At 37.8% G+C, this 21525-nt stretch overlaps 1 protein-coding gene across 1 annotated transcript in view; it reads right to left on the reverse strand.

Moving 5' to 3' along the window:
• The window catches only part of SAR1B (SAR1 homolog B (S. cerevisiae)), a 37116-nt gene extending 15842 nt beyond the window's left edge, over positions 1 to 21274 (reverse strand). Inside the window, exons 1-3 of the mRNA XM_006866080.1 lie at positions 21157 to 21274; positions 12524 to 12599; positions 10885 to 11004 (exon numbers count right to left, since the gene is read on the reverse strand). Of these exons, the coding sequence (XP_006866142.1) occupies positions 10885 to 11004; positions 12524 to 12581 (178 nt within the window). The 5' untranslated portion in view covers positions 12582 to 12599; positions 21157 to 21274. The remainder of the gene's footprint in view (positions 1 to 10884; positions 11005 to 12523; positions 12600 to 21156) is intronic.
• Positions 21275 to 21525: the final 251 nt, after the last annotated feature.

Raw genomic sequence — 21525 nt, forward strand, 5'->3', positions numbered from 1 at the left:
CTGTTTTTTGGGCATCTTCAGGGATTATCTGTGACCTTAATACTTTTTTTAGTTATAAACAGTTCAGGGCCGGCTGTGGCCATTTGGTTTTAATTGGAAAGTGTCTTTTTAGATTTTGAGGAGATCTGTGCACATGCATAGTCCGAGGGTGGGGCTGAGGTGTCCACTAGCTCAGGCACCCCATAGTCATCAGAATGGAGGTGCATAGACAGCAAGGGACTAATGAACAGCTACCAAAAGAAAAGAATGTCTACACCTTTATCTCTGCGGTTCTGCCAGATGTCTATGTTCGCTCTGATCCTTCCCCGGCTTGGTCTCACCCAAGATGGCGGCTCCTGGAGCAGCCAAGTGTTCCGAACTAGAAAGCAGTGAATTTCTTGCCTCTGCCACAAATTCCCCCAGCTGTGAGCCTTCCAACCTTCTAAATATTCCTTTATACGTGGTTCAGAGTTCTGGGACCATCCCCTGAGCCTGCTTGTTCGGGTATTCTGTGTTGTTGCTGGCGGAGTTCATTGCACTTCCACCCGATCTGCCATCTTGTTTGTTCTCTTCATAGCTCTCATTTCTCACTCATTAAATTCATGCTTTCCTTTAAACTCTTCTGCATCATTATAACAACTATTTTAAAATCCATCTTCTAATTCCATCATCTGTTTTTATTGACTGATTTTTCTCCCTGGTATAGATCATATTTTCCAGGCTCTTTACATGTATAGTAATTTTAGATTATATGCTAAATTGTGTTATATTCCTTTGAAGACAGCTAGACATTGTTATGAGAGGTAGGAAGTTACTTATAAATCAATGTTTAAATTCTGACAGTGCACATCTAGATTAGCCTTTACTTTGGATTAAATTTAGTCCCATTACTATGATGTATATTGAGTGATCTCTGCTCCATCCTGACTGCTGTGAACTTGAAGAATTCCCATTCCATGTGAGTTCTCCACCACTTGTCTGTCAGTTTGTGGTACTGTGGTGGCTTGCCGTGTTGCTATGATGCTGAAAGCAACACCACTGGTATTAGAAACACCAAAAGGGTCATTCATGGTGGACAGATTTCAGAAGGAGGAGAGGCAGACTACTTCTGAATGGCTACCTACTGAAAATCTTATCAATAGTGAAACATTGTCAGATAGAGTACCAGAAGATAAAAACATTATGAATAGTAGAAGAACATTGTTAGATATAATGCTGGAAGATGAGTATCTCAGGTTGGAAGGCACTCAAAGTAAGACCGGAGAAGAGATAATTCCACAAAGCAGAGTTGACCATAATAATGCAAATGGAATAAAACTTTCAGGACCTTCATTTGCTGATGGGGCACAACTCCAAAAAAGGATAAATAGCTGCAAACATCCATTAATAATCAGAACATGGATGTCTGAAGTATGAATCTAGTAAAACTGGAAGTTGTCAAAAATGAGATGTAATGCATAAAGATTGAAATCCTAGGCATTGGTGAACTAAAATGGACTTGTTCGGTGCCACCAAGTCAGTTCTGACTCATAACGATCAGATGTACAACAGAATGAAACACTGCAGGGTTCTGCACCATCCCCACAGTTGTTACTAGGATTGAAACCATAGCTGCTGCCACTTTAAATGTCAGTCCATCCGCTGGGGGTGCTCCTCTTTTTCGATGACCTTCCACTTTACCAAGCATGATGTCCTTCTCCAGAATTAGTCACTCCAGATAACATATCCAAATTTTGAGAGACAAAGTCTTGCCATCCTGGCTTCTATAGGGAATATTGAAGGCTGTACTTCTTCCAACACAGATCTGTTTGTTCTCTTGCAGTCCATGGTACTTTCAGTATTTTCCTCCAACACTATAATTCAGATACATAGATTTTTCTATTGTCTGCCTTATTCATTGTCCAACTTTCACATGCATAAGATGGAAAATAACATGGCTACGGTCAGGTATACCTTAGTCCTCAAACTAGTATTTTTGTTCTTGAATATTTTAAAGAGGTCTTCTACAGATTTGCCTAATATAGCATGTCATTTGATTTCTTTTTTTTTTTCATTTGACTTCTTGACTGCTGCTTCCATGAGTGTTGATTGTGGATCCAAGCAAAATGAAGTCTTTGACCTCAATCTTTTCTCTGGTTAACATGGTGTTATTTATTGGTCCAGTTGTGAGAATTTTTCTTTCTTTACATTAAGGTGCAATCCACACTGAAGGCTGTTTATCCATTCATTTTATTTTTGACAACTTGCAATTTTCCTAGAGTCATGTTATACGTTTTGATTATTAATGTATGTTTACAGCTGTTTCTCCTCATTTTGAGCTGTGCCCGATCAGCAAACGAAGGTGACAAAAGCTTTACTCCATTCACTTCATTATGATCAACTCTACTTTGAGGTGGCAGCTCTTCCCCATTTGTATTTTGAATGCCTTCCAACCAGAGGGGTTCATCTTCCAGCACTGTATCTAACAATGTTCTGCTGTTATTCATATCATAATGCTTTCATCTTCTGTTATTGTATCTGACAATGTTCTGCCCCTATTCATAAGCTTTTCAGTGGCTAAACATTTAGAAATAGTCTGTCTCTTCCTCTTCTTAGTCTGTCTTAGTCAGGAAGCTCTGTTGAAACCTATCCAGTATAGATGACCTTGCTGGTATTTAAAATACCAGTGGCTTAGCTTCCAGCATCTCCATAATGCAAAAGCCACCACAGTACAAAAAACTGATGGATGGTTGGTGGTGAAATGGACTGCTATTAGCCATTTTGAATCTAACAATCATATAGTTTACTATACTGGGAATGGAAGAGAAGTGGCATTGCATTCATTGTAAAAAATATTATTTCAAGATCCTGTCTGTATAGGATACATATGCCTACAAGGAAGACCATTTAATACCACTACCATTCAAATTTATGCACAAACCACTAAAGCCAGTAATGATGAAATTACATAATTCTACCAACTTCATCAGTCTGAAATTGATCAAACATGAAACCAAGATGCACTGATAATTACTGGAGACTGGAAAGCAAAAGTTGGAAACAAAGAGGAAGGATCCAAAGTTGGAAAATATGGCTTTGCCAATACAAATGATGCTGGAGAGTGCATGACAGAGCTTTACAAGACCAATGTCTTATTCATTGTAAATACCTTTTTTAAACAGCAGAAAAGGCTGCTGTACACATGGACCTCACCATTTCATGGGATACACAAGAATCAAATTGACTACATCTATGGAACAAACCATCAATTGCTCATATGCAAGTTCATGCTAAAACTGAAGAAAATTAGAACAAGAGCCAAAATATTACCTTGAATATTGTTGTTGCTATTAAGTGCCATCGAGTCAGTTTCGACTCATAACAATCCTGTAAATGGTTTTGGCTGAGCGGCTGGTAGGTTTGAACCGCCGACTTGCAGCTCAAACTAACCTTGCAGTCCAATGCATTACAGACCATCTCAAGAACATATTTGATGTGTTAGAGACTAATGAATAAAGACCGTAAGAGTTGTGGGATGACATCAAGAACATTATACAGTTGTTCTCCAGTGTAGATCGCAAAAAATTATTAAGAGCTGAAAAGAAAACTTCAAAGGGCAGCTCAAAAGACTAAGTACTATAATGTGCAAAGACCTGGAGATAGAAAAACAAAAGAGATGAACATACTCAGCTTTTCTCAACCTGAAAGAACTGAAGAAAAAATTCAAGCCTTAACTTACCATATTGAAGGATTCTATGGGCAAAATGGAGTTCTGGTATGGCGCTATAGGATAAACACTTGACTGCTAACCATGAGGTTGGCAATTCAAACCCAGCAGTGGCTCCTCAGAAACCCTATGCTGGGTCACTATGAATTGGAACTGACTCAACACCACTTAACAACAACAACATGGGCAAATTATTGAGTGATGCAGAAAATATCAAAAGAAGATGGGAGGTATACATCAAAAGTTACTGTACCAAAAAGAAAAGATCAATGTTCAACCCTTTCTAGTATCATAAAAGCAAGAACCTAAGGTCCTGAATGAAGTCCAAGCTGCACTAAAGGCATTGGCAGAAAGTAAAGCTCTAGAAAATGACGGAATAGAAATTGAAATCTTTCAACAAACTGATGCAGCACTGGAGGTGCTCACTCATCTAAGCCAAGATTGGAAGTGATCTATATTTATGCCCAGTCCAGAAAAGTGACCCAATGGAATGTAAAAATCACCGAAAAGTATCATTAATATCACATACAAGTAAAATTTTACTTAAGATAACTGCAAAGAATGAGTATTCCAGAAAACTTGACTGTGTTCATGAGGAACCTGTACATAGTCCAAGAGACAGTCATTCAAACAGAACAAGAGGATCCCGAATGGTTTAAAATCAGAAAAGATATTCACCAGAGTTGTATTTTTTCATCATATTTATTCCATCTGTATGCTGAGTAAACAAGGTTCATTATAAGAAGAATGTGGCATCAGGATGGGAGGAAGACTCATTAACAACCTGCAATATGCAGATGAAACCACCTTGCTAGGTGAAAGCAAAGGTTTTAAAATACTTACTGATGAAGATCAAAGACCATAGCCTTCAGTATAGGTTACAACTCAATGTAAAGAAAACAAAAATCCTTACCACTGGATGATATTTCACATATAATATGCATGTGAAAGTTGGACAATGTATAAGGAAGACAGAAGAATTGATATAAGTATCTGTGTTGGAAGAAATACAACCAGAATGCTCCTTAGAAATGAGAATGGTGAAACTTTGTTTCTCATACTTTGGACATATTATCAGGAGGGACCAGTCCCTGGAGAAGTACATCATACTTGGAAAAGTGGAGAGTCTTCGAAAAAGAGGAAGACCCTTAATGAGATGGACTGACAAAGTGGCAGCAGCAATGGGCTCAAATGTAACAATTATAAGCAGGGTGCAGGACTGGGCAGTGTTTTTTTCTGTTACGTGTAGGGTCACTGGAGTCCTGGTGTGGCGCTGTAGGTTAATACGCCACACTGCAAAGCCATTTGAACTGCAAGGTCAGTGGTTCAAGCTCACTAGCTGCTCCTCGGAAACCCTATACAGGGTCACTATGGGTTGGAATCGACTCGACGGCACTTAACAACAACAACAACATAGGGTCACTATGAGTTCAAACTGACTTGGCACTTACAACAACAATGGGAGCTCTAGAAACTATTTAGCTAAAAGTTCCCCTATAATTGTTCTTTCTACAGAAATTTTCTTTGACTAGCTTTGTGGAGTTTTACTCAGCACATCAGGAAACGTGTGTGTTAAGGTTGTATCCTTTCACCATACTTATTCAGTCTGCATATTGAGTAAATAATCTGAGAAGCTGACTATACAAACAGGAACAAGACATCAGAATTGGAAGAACACATTAACAACCTGTGATAATGCAAGTGACACAACCATTCTTGTTGAAAGTGAAAAAGACTTGAAGGACTCACTAGTGAAGATAAAAGTTTTCAGTATAGATTACACCTCAACATAAAGAAAATAAAAATTCTTATAACTGGACCAATAAACAACATCATGACAAATGAAGAAAAAAACTGAAGTTGGCAAAGATTTCATTTTACAATCAACACCCATTGTGGAAGCAGCAGTCAAGAAATTAAACAATGTATTATTGTAATAAGCAAATTTGCTATAAAAGTGTTAAAGAACATGTCACTTTGAGGACTAAAGTGTGCCTGTCCCAAGCCATAGTATTTTTAATCTCATCATACATACACAAAGGCTGGACAATGAATAAGGAAAACCAAAGAATAATTGATGCATTTAAATTATGGTTTTAGTAAACAAAATATATTTAAAGTACCATGAACTGTCAGAAGAACAAAGAAATTTGTCTTGGAAGTAGCACACCTAAAATGCTCCTTAGAATTGAGGATAGCAAAGCTTCATTTCATGTACTTTACACATGTTATCAGAAGGACCAATTCCTGGAGAAGGACTTCATGCATGGTCAAGAAAATGATCACAAAAAACAGGAAGATTCTCAAAAGAGATGGACTGACACAGCAACTGCAACAATGGGCTCAAACACGGCAATGACTGTAAGGACAGCACAGGACTAGGTAGTGTTTTGCCCTGTTGAGCATAAGGTTGCTATGAGTTGGAACCAACGTGACAGCACCTAACAACAATTCTGCACATGCAAATAGATTATTCACCCATGCAAATTTCTAGAACTCTTTCTCTGCAAGGTTCCTTCTCTCCAATACTCTGCCCAGTAAATTCCAGTGATCTTGGTCTCTCCCTGCATCCCGCCCCATGTTTGGTCTTGACTGGTCTCTTGGGTTTTGTCTGTATTTCCTCATCTTGCATCTGGCATAAAGCTATGTTTGTTTTCCTCCTCCTGTTGTTGTTAAGTGCTGTCGAGTCAGTTCTGACCCATAGCGACCCTGTATAGGGTTTCAATGGAATGGCTGGTGGGTTTGAACTGCCGACCTTGAGGTTTAACCTTGTGGTCCAGTGCATTATCTATCCTTCAGAACCACACCTTAGGAAAGATAATCTTGTGCCAGCTATTTATTACATAATACCTGAAAACAATTGTATATATTTTGGTCAAGTTTTCTAGTTATTTATGTTGTTGTTAAGTGCCATCGAGTCAATTCTGACTCATGGTGACCCTGCATAGGGTTTTCAAGGAGTGGTTGGTGGGCTTGAACCACCAACCTTGTGCTTATCCTACATCGCCACACCAAGGCACCAAGTTGTTTATGTTGTTGTTGTTTGGTGCCATCGAATCGGTACTGACTCATAGCAACCCTATGCACAACAGAACGAAGCAGTGCTCAGTCCTGGGCCAACCTCACAATTGTTGCCACACTTGAGCCCACTGATGCTGCCGCTTTGCCAATCCATCTCACTAGGGGTCTTCCTCTTTTTTCTCTGACCCTCCACCTTACCAAACATGGCACCTCCTGACAATATATCACAAATATTAGAGATGAAGTTTGGCCATCTTGGCCTTCAAGAAGCACTCTGGCTGCACTTCTTCCAACACAGATCTGTTGGTTCTTTTGGCAGCCCATGGCACTTTCAATATTCTTCTCCAACACCATTAACTCAAAAGCATCAATTCTTCACTGTCCAGCTTTCCCATGCATCTGAGGTTATTGAAAATACCATGGCTTGGGTCAGGCATACCTTAGTCCTCAAGCTGACATCTTTGCTCTTCAACACTTTTAAAAAAAGTCTTGTGCAGCAGATTTGCCTAGAGCAATAAATCGTCTGATCTCTTGACTGCTGCTTCCATGAGTGTTGATAGTTGATCCAAGAAGAATGAAGTCCTTGACAACGTCAATCTTTTCTCCATTGATAAGTATGTTGTTTATTGGTACAGTGGTGAGGATTTTTGTTTTCTTTACATTGAGATGTAATCCATACTGAAGGCTGTGCTCTTTGATCTTCATCAGTAAATATTTTAAGTCTTCTTCACTTTCAGCAAGCAAGGTTGTATCATCTGCATACTGCAGGTTGTTAATGAGTCTTCCTCCAATCCTGATGCCATGATTTTCATCACAGAACCCAGCTTCTTGTATAATTTGCTCAGCATACAGATTGAGTAAGTATGGTGAAAGAATACAACCCTATCGCACATCTTTCTTAATTTTAAACCATTCAGTGTCCCCATGTTCTGTTTAAACAACTGCCTCTTTGTCCAGGTACAGATTCCTCATGAGTACAATTAAGTGTTTCGGAATACTCATACTTAGCAATGTTGTCCATAGTTTGTCATGATCCACACAATCGAAAACCTTTGCGTAGTCAATAAAGCACAGGTAAGTATCTTTCTAATATTCTCTGCTTTCAGCCAAGATCCATCAGACATCAGCAATGATATCCTTCGTTCCACGGCCTCTTCTGAATCTACCTTGGACCTCTGGAAGTTCTCTGTCAATGTATGCTTGCAGCCGTTTCTGTATTACCTTTAGTAAAACTTACTAGCATGGGATATCAAAAAGACTTGTCCGATGATTTCCACATTCCGTTGGGTCATCTCTCTTTGGAAAGAGCACAAATACAAATCTCTTCCAATTAGTCAGCCAGATAGGTATCTTCCAAATTTCTTGGCAGAGATGAGTGAGTACCTCCTGTGCCACCTCAATTTCTAGAAAGATTTCAATTTTTATTCCATCAATTCCTGGTGCCTTATTCTTTGCCAATTCCTTCAATGTACCTTGGACTTCCTCCTTCAGTATCATTGTTTATAGTGGGTAATTTCAGACTCTATTACTCCCTCATGGTGGAAGTCCCCATTATTATAATAAAAGATTCTATGTAACTGTTTTGGTCCCAGAGTACTGTTTATCTTTTTTAAGAAAATCTGTATGTAAATTACCAGCTGAATGAGTAATTAATGCAATCTGTGCTCAAAGTCATTGTCTATAAGGACAAAGTGAATGCTTGGCTGTGCCTGGCAAACTATGTCTATCGTTATAATTCCAATACACTCTCAGCTTTATAAAAGATGCCTCAATTTGATTAAGACAGAACATTGTTATATCCCATAAATTGGGGTCCAGTGTTTATCCTACAGAGCTACACCACGACTCTGTAGTCTCTTCCAATTCTATTGTGTTGTGCAGACAAGTTTATATACTCAATTTTACCATTATCATTTTTTAAGCAATATTGTTCTCGTATCAGAATTTTACTTGTATCAAGTCCCACTTCTTTCTCCTAATACAAAAAACCATTTATCAATTTTTTGAAATCTTGCATTTCCAATCTCACTCACTATAGTAAAATGATACTTTTTGGTTTGTTTTGTTTTGCCCTATCCTTTGATCTTTGAACATTTACTAAACTAAATAACTATAGTATTAACTACATTTTTTATTTTTCCCAATTTTATACTCATTAAGGAACCCTGGTGGCACAATGGTTAAGCACTTGACTGCTAACGAAAAGATTAGAGATTCAAACCCAGCAGGGGCACCACAGGAGAAAAAAACAACAATATGCTCCCATAAAGATTGTTATTACTTTGTTAAGTGCCATCAAGAGGATTCTGACAAATAGTGACCCATATAGGGCTTCCAAGGAGTGTCTGGTGGGTTTGAACTGCCGACCTTGCAGTGAGTAGACCAATGCTTATCCTACAGCACCACATCAGGACTCTGTAAAGATTAGACCCAAGGAAAATCTATTAGCAGTTCTATACTGTAATATAAAGTCACTATGAGTCAGAATTGACTTGATGGCACAATAATATAAAGGCCAAACTGGTAGTGTAGTGGTTACGAGTTGGGCTGCTAATATCAAAGTAAGCCGTTCATGGGAAAAAGATGAGGTTTTCTGTTCCCGTAAAGATTTATAGCCTCAGAAACCCCATGCAGGGTTGCTATGAGTCAGAATCAACTCCATGGCACATAACCACTAATTATTTCATGGGGAACATTGTGACTATATAGGATACGCACTGGATTTGCTAACCACAAGGTTGGCGATTTGAGTCTATCTGCTGCTCCAAGGGAGAAAGATTAAGCTTTCTGCTCCATCAAAGATTTACAGCTTTGGAATAGTAACAATAATAATTTGTAGATGAACTTGTCTTTAAATTTTGGATCCACTTAATACATAGGTTTTTCATTAACAATAACAACTTGTAGGTGTTTCATTAGCAATAACAACTTACAGGTATTTATATGTTAGCTTCCTATTTATTTCTAGTAATTCTGTTTCCCATTGAAGACTAAGTTCCTCACTTTAACATTAAGTTGACTTTTTCAAACATTACCTATTTATATAACTTTAAGGATAGGACTGAGTTCTGGCGTGGCACTGTAGGAAAAGCACTGGATTGCTGACCACAAGGTTGGCAGTTCAAACCCTCTAGCTGCTCCTTGGAAACTCTATACAAGTTTGCTAAGAATCAGAACCAACTTGACAGCACATAACAACAACAACATACAGAATGGCATATATTAAGTGATTTATAGAGTCATTAAAGGAGCTCTGGTAGCGTAGTGGTTACGAATCGGGCTGCGAAACTTAAGGTCAGCGGTTCAAAACTACCAGCCGCTCCGCGGGAGAAAGATGAGGCTTTCTACTCCCGTAAAGATTTACACCCTCGGAAACCCTGTACAGGGTCGCTATGGGTCGGACCCGACTCGATGGCACTTAACAACAACAACAACATAGAGTCATTAATAATGTTTTTCAGGTGTTCTTTCTAAAATAAAACATAGAAAATTATTTTTTAAATGGTTTTAAAATTTTCTATAAGGATAAAAAAAAAAAAAAGGAGTCTTGCTTTTTTGGGAATAATTCCATGACCTTTATGTTAGACATTGTTGAAGTTGCTAGAGCTAGAAAAATAATAACTGATTAATAACTTATTGAGATTTAACAGCAAAGTACAGCACTCTAATCTGTCTGCTGAGGTAATGATTAAAATAGTTTTAATTTACAGGGAAATCAGGTTACATAAACAAAGTAATGGCACCCTATAGGAGTCCTGGTGTAGTGCTTTGGGTCAATTTGAATTGCAAGGTCAGCAGTTCAAGCTCACCAGCCGCTCCTTGGAAACCCTATACAAGGTCGGTAAGAGTCATAACCAACTCGATGGAACTTCACAACAATGGCATCTATAGCCTTAGAGTTATCTAGTTGGATAGACCTCAATCATGTCACAACCCTTGAGACATTAATTCTTTAATTCCTTTAGCTGGAGAGGGGAGTACTAGCTGATAAAAAGGTATAGGTATTATTATAAGATCTAAATATATCCCCTAGGAGTTGTGTTACCTATTAGCATGGTATTTTAAGACTAGGTCAAATCACCTGATCATAATTTATCTACTAAAAAAAGGAAAGATTTTTGGTTAGTGCTTATGAATCACTCGATAAGGGACTATATTTGATATGGGAATATACTTACTAGGATGTAACGTTGGGACATGCTGTCCAAGTCTGTCATCTTTTAGCATGTGTAGCAGTGTTGTTTTTCCTGCATTATCCAATCCAAGAAATACCAATTTACCAGTTTTCTTATACAGTCCTGCAGAGTAAGAGGTAGGGATTATTACCATTTTACAGATACAGAAATTAGAGCTAATGTAAAGAAAATAATTTGCCAAGGTTACATAACTTAAACAAGGATGCAGTGAGTAATTGAATATGTTGTTGTTGTTCTGACCCATAGCGACCCTGTATAGGGTTTCCAAAGAGCAACTGGTGAACTTGAACCGCCGACACTGAGGTTCAAACCAACTTTGTAGTCCAGCGCATTAGTAGGTCTATGTAATTATAAAGCCTGCATTCTTTTTTTTAAAATACTAAATTAAAATTTTATTAAATAAAGAACACTTTCCAGAACACAACACATGATATGATGGACTAGTTCTACATTACACGTAGTGAAGTTGAACAAGATGGTAGTTTAACATGGAATGTCACACAAATGAATATTCCTCACTGTATAAAAGTTTCCACAGCTGACTTGCAAGGAAAGAAGAAGTTTGATACTCAGTTTTTCTGCCAATCATTTGTGATGAGTTTTAAAAAGGCACTATTGAAGAAACTGGTAGATTTCTTTATCATATATTTAAAATAAATTAGTTACATGTGCACTACTGAACGTCTTTCAACCTCTCTTGTATTCTAAATAACTCTCAGTGCAAACTTCAAAGATGCTGGTCACTCCAAAAGACTGTCAAACTCATGACAGTATACAAATTCTAAAGTAATGTGTAATTAAGTAGGTCAAAACTAAGAATACCAGTTATAGCAAAATTCATTTGGGCACATTTATGTTTTTCTTCTAAGTCTCTCACAATAATGACTACAGCCTGTTAACAGTACTAAAATTCTATCAATGAAGCATCAATAATTACAATTCAGAAAAAGTAAATCATTTATTTCAGTAATACCATTACTGCTGTATTCTAAAAAAAAAAAAAGACAATAAGTCATAATTAACAAAACCAGAATCCATAGTAGAATACACAGGGAAAAACAATTTCAGGGTGGGGGGAAGTGTGCTTTACTTGCACTGTTGTTGTTGTTACTATGTGCCATGGAGTCGGTTCCGACTCATAGTGACCCTGCACAGGGTTTCCGAGGCTGTAAATCTTTACGGGAACAGAATGCTTCATCTTTCTCCCACGGAACAGCTGGTAGTTTCGAACTGCAGACCTTGTGGTTCGCAGCCCGATTCGTAACCACTACGCTACCAGAGCTAGGAATTATATAATGTAAATACCAAGTGAAAGCCTACATTCGTAACTACTGAGTTAGACATGAAGAGAGACTGCACAAATGTTATTGTTAGATGCCGTCCAGTCAGTTCTGACTCATAGCGACCCTATGTACAACAGAAAGAAACACTGCCCAGTTCTGCAGCATCCTCATAATTGTAGCTATGCTTGAGTCCATTGCTGCAACCACTATGTCAGTCCGCCTCATTGAGTCTTCCTTTTTGCTGGCCCTCTACTTTTCCAAGCACATGTCCTTTACTAGGGTACTATTATATACAGCATTAAATGGTATAACTATAGAGAATAAAATGCCAACATTACCTAAAAACTGTAGCACACTGCTGAAACCACTGTAAATCCAGTCAAATATGAAGGACATATCCAAATCTTATAGGGTCTGAAAAAGAGTTTGAGTTTAGTAGTTAATACACACCAATACACATTAAAAACCAGCATTAAACACCAACCCGTTGAGTAAATAATCTAGAACACCCTTACTGCAAAGAGATTAACACTCTTCTCCAGGCTAGTTTAACCTGTTCTATACAGATGCATAAAAAACAAAAAGCCATTAAAATGCTAACTAATGTCTACTCTTTGCCCATCAAAGTATCAAAGAAGAAAAAGAATTTTATCAACCAGGGCTACAGAGAATATGGTAAAAGAGGTACTGTTGGTGGCAATATCAATTGTTAGAAATCTTTTTGCAAAATCAGTTTGGCAATAATATATTTGCTAATATTATTTGATCTAAGAATTCTACTTTCAGAAATCATCCTAAATACAAAAAGCTTTCTGTATCAAGGTATGTATCACAAGTGTTACATAAGATAAATTTTAGAAATAATCTATGGCCAACAATACACTAAATATAGTATGTACAGTCTGTGAATATTTACCAAAGCCTTGTTGTTAAGAAAGAACAGAGAAATGAGAAGAGGAAAAGGAAGAAGGAAGGCTATGATGAAATTAAGAGTTTCGTGTCTGATTATACCTGTATGAATAAAAGAACCTTCCTAGTTTTTCTTTTTTTTTTTTCCCTTTGGTTTTTCAGTAGTGGTGGTACCATGTGATAACTTGTAAATTTCTGGGCTTGTTATCTTTCTGTTCTTTTCAAATTTTAATTACAACTGAGTACTTAAAAATCTTTTAACTCATAATAGAAAATACAGAGTATAGCTAAATTCAGCATTTATTTGAAATATGTCTTGATAAACTAATAGGAGTAATACAGAACATAAGCAGGAGAGCTCTTGGGAAAGGAAGATTACACATAGAAAAATATACTTTCAGATATCCAGGCCCCAAACTTGGATTGAGTCACAAAAGTTTGAAGTGTACTATTTTGGACATGCTTTAGATAAATTATGACATACAACACTGCTTTCTTCTCACTCTAGCTGGTCTCTACACATAGGTCTACCACACTCAGAATTCCTGGAAGATACGGTGTCAAGAGACCTCATTGCCTTGAGAGTGATACAGAAAAAAGAGAGTAAGCCTACATCACTTTGCAGTTTGTAAGAGTCCCTGGATCCTAGAAATAGATTCAGCAACCCCACCCCACCTTACTTGAACTAACATAAGCAGATTTTTGCCTGTGCAACCAGTAGAATGCTAAGTCAAGGTGATTGGCAAAAGTAGGAATCATTCTGATGATGTGCCCTGTAAACTTTCACTCAATGCAAAATAAAAACATTTAATTAAAAAAAAAAAAAAAAAGTAGGAATCATTTCATGTGTCAGTCTGACAAGAATGTGAATCACAACAGCAATACATATAAATATAAATCTGATACTTTGGAAGTGCCTGTTTTATTCAGGTTGAAAATTATACTGCCTTCTACTATTATCATTCTAGGTCATTAAGAAATTGAACTTATACTCAAAGAGCATATCTACAAGTGGCTTATTTTCCCAGATTTTAAGGTATGACACACGAGGGGGCTTCAAAAAGTTGTGGAAAATGGAAGTAAAGGATAATGAAATTTTTCTACACACATTTTGAAGCCCCCTCGTATGTTTTTCAAAGAGAATCATGATAACCTTTGCTGTACAGAATTCAATAAAGCAATGGTGTGTATATTGAGATATTTTATTCAATTCATGTTTATTAAGCCAATTTCTCATACTGAACTCTCTTGCTTTCTTGGGTTCCCACAGGAACTACTTAGTCAAGACCTCAACATCTGACTTTACCCACTTTGCAAACTACCATCAGAATGCCACACCAAAATGTAATCTTGGACTTAACTTGCATAGTCAGGGTGGCCATGTCTCTCAGTTTGCCAGGGACAGTCTCAACTTAGACCTGTTACCCAGTGGTGCTTTCTTTCACTCTCAAAAGGGTCCTGATTTTAGTTGACGAATTATATGGCCACTCTATACACTGTGAATAAAGAGCCACTAGAGGCTTTTGGGCTGAGATGTAACACAATCAAACCCCTGGTTCAGTATTCCAGAACATTTATTTTCTACCTCTTAGCTATCTTTCCAAACTTAACATATATTAATTTCCTATTTGTAGCCTTCCCTGGTCCCTGGGTCAAAGTGAACTGATTGCCATTCATTGCAGGTGACTTGTTCTTTATCACCTTAAAATCAATGCCCATTTCCATTTACAACATCAGAATGTTCTTCCACACCTTGCCTCAAATACCAGTCAAAATGTAAGGAAAAAATGAGTTCTTACTTGAGATGATATTTACTAGATAGAAGGGGGTGGAAGAACCAATGGAACTCATGATGGGTGGAAGAACTCAAAGAGATTGACAAAAGTGAAAAGGAGTAAGTCACATCAAATATAGCTTCAGAGTAGTCACAACTGGTCTTAGTGACAAGATATTATAACAGCATGAGTAGCCTGAAGTAGAACTGTAGTGCAGGAGAGTGTGCTTAAGGGCAGAGCAAAGCAGAGGACAACCATGATTCATTAACTATGTGGCCTTGAAAAGTCCAATTTCTTCTGAAAAATCTCTCATGAGTTATAAAGATCAAATGAGACAAAATGCAGAGTATTTAATACTAGGTTTCTGTGATTATTGGAAAATGAATGCAATACTGTGGATGCAGTGAAGAAACAGAATGTTCTTCTTAAGAAAAGGTGAAGCTTGAGTATGTTGATAAACTGAAAGACGGAGTTAATGGGAAGGGAGAAGTTACAAAGAGAAGACATTAATCAAATGGAAGAACAAGGAAGGATTCAAAAGGAGCCTAGACTGAGAATACAACCCTCTCTCTAGGATTAGGAGGTGGGCCAAGAACAGTGTAGTGGAGGAGGGAGGAATCTGACTAAAGGGAAGAGTTAAAGTGAATAGAGTTAAATATTGTTAACTTAGGGTACATGGAGGGGACCGCAATCATTGTAATGAAGCAAAGCAAATGGTTTGTTGTATGTAAAATTGATAGTCTGCTCAGTAAACCTTCACTCAGTTCCCAATAAAAAGTTTCTTTAAAATGTTAATTAAAAAAATGAAAAAAAGGCGTAGAGAAAATCTTGATCAAAGTAAAAGATTGCAAAAAAGAGTCAAGGCTGGCTCAGCTCACACATTCACAACATTGCCAATCTATTTTCTCTGCCTTACCACCTCCCCAGTCCCCAGAAAAGCTCAACTTTAGAGAAGCAGGAACCTGGGGATTTATGAGTTCCCAGGATAGGGGCTTGAGGAAAACAAGACACTGAGAAGACTGAAAAGAGGGGCTGAAGTGAGTAAAGGTAGGAAGGCAGGTAATGTATGGGGTTGAGATGGAGATTTAAGACAGGCTTCTCACAGAATAGAACTTGAGATGTAGTAAAATGCTGAGAGAGATGGAAGGTGATACAAAAGTGTGCCAACAATGGAGGAGAATGTGGGGTTGAAGAATTCAAGAGACAATCAAGTCTAGGGGTAACACACTCTAAGGTCTGGCTCTGACATGGATAGCTGAATAGGCCTGGAAATGAAAGATATTACAAGTTAGGCTAACGGGTACCATGTCCACACTGACAAGCAGTGGAATCACCTAGAAGAGTGGAGGCCATTGTTAGAAAAAGCAAACCAGTGAAACATGTAGCAAAGTTTTCACAGAAGTGCCAAAGTCCTCACTGAAGGTGACTATTGATAAATGAATATCATGAGAACTGACAGAATGGGGTGAGATTTAAAAAGAAAAGGATTATCGCATAAGGACAATACCAATTTGTTGTTGTAAAATTTGCCCCAAGAGAAATAACCCAGAGACACATGGGGATATTGATTTAAAGATTGTTGTTAAGTACAATGGAGGTGGTTCCAACTCATAGTGACCCTGCACAGTGTTTCCAAGGCTGCAAATCTTTACGGGGAGCAGAAAGCCTCATCTTTCTCCCGCGGAACAGCTCATAGTTTTGATCTGCCGACCTTGAGGTTAGCAGCCCGAATCGTAACCACTACGCTACCAGAGCTCCTTTGATTTAAAGATAAGCAGAGAAATTAGTACTTTTATAAAGTGGTAGTTTCTAAGATCCTCAAAACAAACTGGGATCACTGGAAACAGAATTAACTTTTTTTTTTTTTAATTGAGTTAAAAATGCCCAACTAAGATTAAAAGTTACTTAGCCACAAACAGACATCTGAGCCCTGAGAACAGGTTACACAACATCATGAACACACTATTAAGACATGTGAAGAGCAAAGGTCAAGAACAAGGAAACACACACGTCAGCAGATTTATTTATTGCATGAACACCAAACAGGAAAAGTCTCTATACAGATTAGAAAAGTAATCTACTCAAATAACACAAAAATCAGTGCAAAAGGTGTTTTGGAACATAACATCTCAGGTTACGATTAACTTCATAAAGTCTTGTGCTACCTAGTTTACATGAATGATTACATTTATATGAAATGTCTAGAATATAAGCAAATTCTTAGATAAAGCTGATTAGTGGTTGGGAAAACTGGGGAGAGGGTAGGATGGGAAGTAAATGCTAACAATTCCAGGTTTTCTTTTTGGGGTGATTAAAATCTTCTGAAACTGGATAGTGGTGATGGTAGCACATTTTGAATAAACTAAAAACACGGAGTTGTATGCTATAAAAGGATAAATTTTATGATATGTGAATTTTAAATCTCAATAAAAGATCATATAAAATTAATGTAACTGATTTATATAAGAAATAAACAAAGCAGAACCATTTAGGTATGAACTTCAAAAAAATAACACATAAAATACATTATAGTCTAAGGAGGCAATTTGAAGTCAAATTAAAATTACAGAATCAATATATCAATAACTTTGGAAAGCCAGGAATGTTCCAAAAATATATCTGTATTGAAAATGTACCTTTTTGAAATTTGGGGAAAGTCACTCTTTCTGAGCCCTAATTTCCTCCTCTGTATAATAGCGTAGCTCTTGTCTCACAGATATGCTAATAGACATGGAAACACTTTGAATACTACATTTGTTGTTGTTCTTGTGGTTGCTGAGTGTTGCTGAGTTCTTTCAGACTCAGCAACTGAAGAGAAGCAGCTTGTGGGTTTGAACCACAGACCTTGTATTTAGCAGTCCAGTGCTTGTCCTACAGCACCACACCAGGACTCGGAGGTAAGATATTTTAACTTATTCAGACCAAACTAATAGCAACTGAAACACAGACTTTAAATGGCAATTAGTACATTAACTTCAATATTAACTTTTTATGAAATTTTTAAATGATGCTCCAATTTTATCTTAAATATTAATAGCTCATCATTGATGATCATTTGAAAAAGTACTCATTTCTTTCAACTTCAGGTAAAGGAACTTTACTAGAAAAGGATCATCATTGTTGTTGTTATAAGTGCCGTGGAGTTGGTTCCAACCCACAGCGACCCTGTATAGGGTTTTGGAGGAGCAGCTGGTGAGCCTGAACCGCTGACCTTGCAGCTCAAACCAACTTTGCAGTCCAGCGCACCACAGCACCACACCAACTAAGTTGCGTCATGTTTATTACTAAAATGTATACAAGTTCCATAAAACTAATTCACAGAACAAAGAAAGAATTTAGGAATTATGTACCCTGCCCCACCACCACTACTAAATTCAAATAGTACTAAGTATGATGCAGGTCAAAGGATGTTTGGTTATGTTTTGTACAATTTCAGCAACTACAATCTTGAATGTTTTAAGACAATGCTGCTTCACAAATATTCTACCCTTAATTTGTTAGATTTCCTATCCATAGCCTTAAAGTTTGGAAACAGTGATGCAAACTTAAAAATTCAAGAAAACACTTTAGGATTGAATGGAGAACAATTGTAATAACAGAACTAAAAAGTCTTTTAGGTCATATCACCATAAAGTACATAATCAAGTTTCCTTTAGGGAAAAGTGACACTCAATTATAATTTAAAAGATGGTTTAAAAAATGACAACTATAGATAGTAGCACCATTTTTAAGAAAAAGATAAAAAAATGTTAAAAGATTGTGAATCTAAAATTGCCAATACTGAGAAAATAAAATAAAAACTAACATTTTGTTGTTGTTAAGTGCCGTGGAGTCTGTTCCGACCCCTAGCAACCCTGTATATGGTTTCCAAGGAAAACTGATGACATAGGCAATGACAAATTCAGACCTTTAAATACATTTGCTGTACACAAGGAAAGAGCACATTTGTTTTGTATACAAGAACTGGACTGCGAACTAAAGTCAGTATCCTGAGCCCACCAACTTGTTCTGTGGGAGAAAGATTAGATTTATTGCTCCTGCAAAGATTTGTTGTCACTGAGTGCTACTGAGTCAGTTTTGACTCAAAGTGACCCCGTGCAGAGTTTTCAAGGAGCAGCTGCTAAGCTTGAACCACCCACCTTGTGGTTCAAGCTGACCTTTAGGTCTAGTGCTTTATCCCATAGCACCACACCATGATTTACAGCATCAGAAATCATATATAGAGTGGTGTGGCACTGTGGGTTAATGCGCCAGACTGCAAAGCCATTTGAACTGCAAGGACGGCAGTTCAAGCTCACCAGCTGCTCCTCGGAAACCCTATACAGGGTTGCTATGGGTCAGAACCAACTTGACAGCATTTAATAACAACAACATGAGTCTAAACATTATGAGTATACAAGGTTACTATGAGTCCAAACAGCAATAATTTTCAAAGAAGAAAATATTTTCAATACTGTTATTTCAAAATTATTTGCTTAGTAATATTTTGCAGGGAAATCATATAAATGAATTTTAGCCAGATGTGTACTTAAAAGAAACTATCTACTGCCATCAAATCAATTCCGACTTATAATACACTACAAGACAAAGTAGAACCGTTTCTGAGATTGCAAATCTTTACGGGAGAAGACAGACTCATCTTTCTCCCACACTTAAAGAAAAGGGAGGAGAAATAATGAATCATTACTATGGAATTCTGAGCTTCAAATGATGTGGCACTGATTTCCATTTCTGATAGCCTAATCTTTTTATTTCAATTCCTTCTTGAATATATACTCCAGTACAATAATACAAGGCAAAGGAATGTTAAAATGTGCTTTATTTAAACTGCTAATCTTCATAATTACTGGCAATATTTCTCTAACACTGCTAGAAGAAAGGAAGTGCAAATTTTCCTTTCCTGCAAACTCAGAAAACACAGATTTACTATCTTAAAGTGTTTTCAATTAAAAATATTTTAGTGACAAATGCAAATCCACTAAAGAGTGCAATGTTAAGATATTGACATTTTTTTGACATGGTGGTGGTGGTTATGTGCCATGGAGCCGGAACCAACTCATAGTGACCCTGTACAGGGTTTCCAAGGCTGTATATCTTTACCAGAGCAGACAGCCTCATCTTTCCCCAGCGAACAGCTGGTAGTGTCGAACTACCAACCTTAAGGTTTGCAGCCTGATTCGTAACCACTATACTACTAATTATTGGTGTGAAGTCCTGGTGTGGGTTAATGAGTTGAACTGCAAAGTCAATTAAACTGTAAGGTTGGCAGTTCAAGCTCACCAGCTGCTTCTCAGAAAACCTATATATAGGGTCGCTATCGGTTGGTATACCGACTCGAGAGCACTTAACAACAATTATTGCCAAATTGTAAATTATCTTTTTTCTGTCATTTATTTTTAAAAAGGGGATAATACTAAAACCATCTTAGTGGAATACTGTTTGCATAGCTAGTCCCTTACACATGACAGTCAAAAATGTTCCTTTTCTTTTCTTCTTGCAATTCATTTGTTTCTGTGAGACTTAACTCTTAACTGATATTTTAACACTGAACATAGGATGTTATTCTGAGTAAAGCACCTGTTAATGTTTGGTATTGTTGTTAAGTGCCTTGAGTCAGTTCCCAACTCATAGCAACCCTGTATAGGGTTTCTGAAGAGTGGCTAATGAATTTGAAATACACAAAATCAGGTTTAATTTTTAATAAACTTAAAAGGGTTTATTCACCCCATATTGCCCGATGTTCCAAATATCTTAAATTCCTAAGGAATTTGGTTTTTTTGGTCAATGATGTCAGCATTTTAGCTGTCTCAAAACAAATTTCTACAATTTTGGAAAATTCTGGGACACTGGAATCATTACAGTTTTCCCCAACAGAGAATCTTTTCCTCACTAAACTGGGACTTGGGTTACAGCAAAATGTTAAGTAACACTAATAAGAAAACTCACTTCTACCATTAATGAAAAAGCCTCCTGAGCTGTCAGTGATCCCCGGCGCCTACACGTATCAGGTGAGGAAACTGAAGCCCAGAGGAAAGAGCTTGCATGCCGTTTACAGCCGTTATGTTCTTTCCTAAAACGACCCGAAATCAAACAGTGGTGGTGTCCTGCCCAGAAAACTATCAGTGGTCCCCGCGAAACACAGCAGGGATCAGTCCCCTCTTGCCGCTCGATTCCGGAACGGAAAACATATCACCCTTGCTTTTACGCAGGGTCACAGGCAGCACGCTTTCCCTGGGGTCCAAAGCTGGCACCCTTCGGTCCTCCCGGACGGCCCCAACATCACTGACCTGCAACTGTAGAGAGCGCAATTTCCGACTTGTCGTCTTCCCTATACCCTTCGAGACAGAACAGCACAGCGCGATGGCTGCCGTGGTCCCAGCTCCCGTCAGCTCCTTCCGGGCCGGCGCGTGCCTCACTCGAGACAGTCCGCAGGGCCGCGGAGCCGCGCGTTCATAGTTCCGCCTCCCCTCAGACCCGCAGCCAATCCATTGTATGAGCGGTGTACCTGCAGGCAGAGTCGGACCACGCTTACCTTAAGGGACCCAGGTCCTTAGACAGTGAAGAGATCATCAGCCCCTTGAAATTATTGTCATCGATTTTTTAAAAATGTTTTTAAAGTGCACGTGTTTCTTGAATTCACCAATAATTTACAAAAT

Source organism: Chrysochloris asiatica, unplaced genomic scaffold (genome assembly GCF_000296735.1).
Source record: "Chrysochloris asiatica unplaced genomic scaffold, ChrAsi1.0 scaffold00087, whole genome shotgun sequence".
Classification (NCBI taxonomy): Eukaryota; Metazoa; Chordata; class Mammalia; order Afrosoricida; family Chrysochloridae; genus Chrysochloris; species Chrysochloris asiatica.